This window comes from Puntigrus tetrazona, chromosome 13 (genome assembly GCF_018831695.1).
Source record: "Puntigrus tetrazona isolate hp1 chromosome 13, ASM1883169v1, whole genome shotgun sequence".
Classification (NCBI taxonomy): Eukaryota; Metazoa; Chordata; class Actinopteri; order Cypriniformes; family Cyprinidae; genus Puntigrus; species Puntigrus tetrazona.
Window position 1 is genome coordinate 22,430,774 of NC_056711.1, and position 3,930 is coordinate 22,434,703.

Genomic DNA, 3,930 nt, shown 5'->3' on the forward strand with positions numbered 1-3,930 from the left:
TTTTGGAATAAAATATTTAATTTATTAATTAATAATTGTAATTTTGCCATTTTTTTTACTTTTATTAGTTTTTAAAATACATCTAAATCGCTTATTTATTTTATTTCTTTTTTCTTTTGAGTTATTTTAGTACACCAAGATAAATGAAAATGAGAAATGTTGGCAACTACCTGTAGTAAATTTTGTTTTCTGTATTTTATTTCAGTTAATGTATATTTTTAGATATATTTTATAAATAAAAGAAGATAAATGTACAATATAACAATAACAAATTCTAAATCACTGCCTGTTTAGCCCCGCCCACTGATTCTAATTCACTGCCTGATTAGCCCCGCCCACCGATTATACATTGATACCTCTTTAGCGCCGCCCACATGTCTACATCACTGGCTGTTTAGCCCCACCCCCAATTCTACATAGATTCTACACCGAGTTCTGTTCCGAATTATTACATTTTTTTTCTCTGTCATGTCATCTTTCTTTCATGGGAAATGTTTTGAAGAACAACACTGCATCCCATCGACTTCACTGTGGACAAAGGCCTTCTTCAAAATATCTTCTTTTGTCTTCCACGTCTTTCCAGCGAGTTGAGGTTCTGCTCGAGATGTTTTCTCCTTGATCTCTTCACGACCGCGTCCGGTGTCTCTGGTAGAGGACGCTCGTCTCTGCCGGAACTTTCCTCAACTTCTCAGCTCAGGAAACTTGTGAAGTTCATTCGGGACGTTCCTGATGAAGGCACCTTGTGAAATAAGGCCAGCGGAGAGGCGTTGACTGCGGGACATTCAGGAGAAATACTCTGAGGAGCCGTGTGTGTGTGTGTGTGTGTGTGTGTNNNNGTTCTATCTGGGACACTGCAAATTTTTTGAGGAAATGTTGCGCTCCCTCTGTTTTCCTCTTCATGTTCTCTCTCTCTCTCTGCATCCCTCGTCTCATTTGTCATCATGGCCTGATTATTTCAGCCTCTCGGACTCTTTCCAGTCTGCTAACCTTCCTCCTCGCTCTCCTGCTGTGGTGTGGGAGCGAATAAAGGCCGTCGCTCAGAACGCCTCCTGTTCTCTTACCGACACGCTGCGGTTTTAACCCACTTTTTCAGAATATCACTGTTTTTCTGTAAAACAAAAATGCGGCCTTGATGAGCAGAAGATACTCTTTAATCTAACAGATCCCGAACTTTTCCACAGCCGTGTAGATATGTTTGTGTCTGGAGAAATGCGTCTCTGCGTCGGTGTCTCAGTGATGCTAGTGAATGGGTGCCGTCGGAATAATCCGCAGCGCTCCGGTCCATCGGTTAACATCTGGAGAAGACGAAAGATCAAACTAATCCAGAACCTTTAATGTCTTCAATGATAACTAGACTGATTCAGGTCTGAGTTTAATACAGCTCTAAACTGATACGTGTCTGGATTTTGATGCGAGAGACAACAAGAGATGTACTCTTTCACCGGAGGAAGAGTTATTCTGGATTATAGAATTGTATTTGAGTCAGATCCGGAGGTTTTGGCTTCTCGAGACGCTCATTGACGCCGGAGGGGGTTTGACCATTTAGACTGTAATATGTTTTGGAGGAATGATAGATGATTTATGGAAAGCGCTCTCTTTAATCGGACCGATCTGCGGGTTTCAGACGCTAAAGATCTGAGTTTGAGAGCGGCTCCTGACATCTTCTCGCCGACCCTGTGATCTTTAATATGAGCGTGATGCTGTCTCTGTCGGAGCGAATGGAGAGCGGCCAGATCTATAATAGATGTGCTGATGATTGGCTCTCAGACCTGCAGCCTCTTACAGACGGGAAATGAGCTCTGAAGTGCTCTCTCACACACACACACACACACACACACACACNATAATGAGAACGAGGGACTCACAGATATTCGGTGTGAAGTGGAAACTTCATTCGTGTGATCAGCAGCTCGTAATGCTCCACCGGTGTTATTTTAGCATCACTGACATACTATTAGAGTTATTACAGTTCCAGGTTTTATTCATATTTCGAATTTTAAAAATATGGACCACGAAACCAGCCATAAGTCAAAACTGAGATTTATACCTCATCTGAAAGCTGAATAAAATAATCTTTCTGTTGGTATATGGTCTAGAATCTGACCAAATATAAATATTAAGAAAATCATCTTAAGTTCCAATGAAGTTCTTAGCAATAAAAATTATATCTTTATGGTAGGAAAGGTAATATTTATGATTTTATTATAATTTATTATTATATCTGTAATTTTAATCATTTATATTACTGCTTTGGTTTTAAAGTAAATGGAAATGAGAATTGTTTATCTGGCAAGTAGCCGATTAAAAGTAGTTTTCTTTTTTTTTTTCTAGATACACTTCTAAACAAAATAATAAAAAAACATGAAGTTATTTTCCTTCGTTTTTTATTCTCAGTTTAGTCTTGGCTATGTGAAAACCAAGATACCATGCTAAATGTTTTTCTGGCAATTAGTTTTACGTTTTTTANGATTTTGGGGGGGATTTTAGTTTTCGTTACATAATAAACGTGCACTTCCCTGACTCTGGATTTGTGGAGATTAGAGATGTCCGGCTCAGGAGATTAGATGCCAGAAGTCAGTGTGTGTTGAGCAGAAGTGAGCGTACAGATGAGATGATTGACAGCCGATGTAGACTGTGCCGACACTTGAATTAAAATCTCCGAATCAGATCCTCTCTACGACTTGACTCACCAAACCTCAATCTGAGAAAGACTTCCTAAGAGCTTCCTAAACCTCCCATAAACCAGGAGAGGGATTTGAGTGATGTCACTTCCTCTGACCTCTGACCCTGTGCTGCAGGTACTCGTTCCAGGACGAGGAGGACATGTTCATGGTGGTGGATCTGCTGTTAGGAGGAGACCTGCGCTATCATCTTCAGCAGAACGTGCAGTTCAGCGAGGACGCTGTGAAGCTGTACCTGTGTGAGATGACCCTGGCGCTCGACTACCTGCAGAGCCAGCACATCATACACAGGTGTGTGTGTGTGTGTGTGTGTGTGTGTTGTTCACCCGCTTTCACTCTCACACACACAGAAACTAGCACGTTACAGATAACAGTCTCTTTTTAAGGTAAGCGCCAGCTCTGGGGTTGCCATGTTGAGAGAAATCAGGTGTCGTGTGTGAACGTGATCTTACTGTAGTGCATTTCTTCTTTCTTTCTTGGAGTGTACCAGACTAACATTTCACTACAAGTTGTACTTGCATGTGACAAATAAAAATCTTGACTAAATATCAGCATGTATTTATTCAAAAATACATTCACTGTTCCTCATGCAAACTCAGAATATTATACAAAGCTGCAATAGTTAAATATGACAAATAAGCCTAATATTGTTTATATATTTAATCCCGTTCACACCAATCAATCACTTTTATTTATATAGCGCTTTTTTATTATTTATACACCACCTCCAATACTAATGACGGACTGAGACGGATTCATTTCACTTTTGCTGTGAAAAGTCTTTTAATTTTGTTAAAGATTTATAATAAAAACAAAGTCAAGCCCTGCACAGATTTAAAAAGTAACTCAAAAGTAACGTAACACAACATAACTCAGGACAAAATATTGTAATGGTTTACTTTACTTTTTCAGTTCATGCGTTCCCTACGAATCAGACGTTATCACTCTCTTTTGTTTTAAGCTGCTATTCATTCACATTCCCAGTAAATATACCATGTTATTCAGTGTTGTTTTGTAATTGTTTTAATAATACAGTTTTTATTTTACATTAAAGCGTTTTGTTTATGTTACTATGTTAGCTTTTATTTTTATTGATTATATTTAGTTTTAATTGTAATTTTTTTTTATAATTTTGTCATATATATGTATATATATATATATATCACATGTGTGGTTTAGAGTAACGGAGCACACAACAAGTAAAATAAACTTAAACAGATTTAATCCTCTAAACGGGCAAAATAAATAT

At 38.3% G+C, this 3,930-nt stretch overlaps 1 protein-coding gene across 1 annotated transcript in view; it reads left to right on the forward strand.

Annotated features, from left to right (window-relative positions):
• The window catches only part of LOC122356261 (serine/threonine-protein kinase 32C), an 8,628-nt gene extending 5,452 nt beyond the window's left edge, over positions 1–3,176 (forward strand). The window contains exons 4-5 of the mRNA XM_043254792.1: positions 2,799–2,972; positions 3,164–3,176. Of these exons, the coding sequence (XP_043110727.1) occupies positions 2,799–2,972; positions 3,164–3,176 (187 nt within the window). The remainder of the gene's footprint in view (positions 1–2,798; positions 2,973–3,163) is intronic.
• The last annotated feature ends 754 nt before the right edge of the window (positions 3,177–3,930 follow it).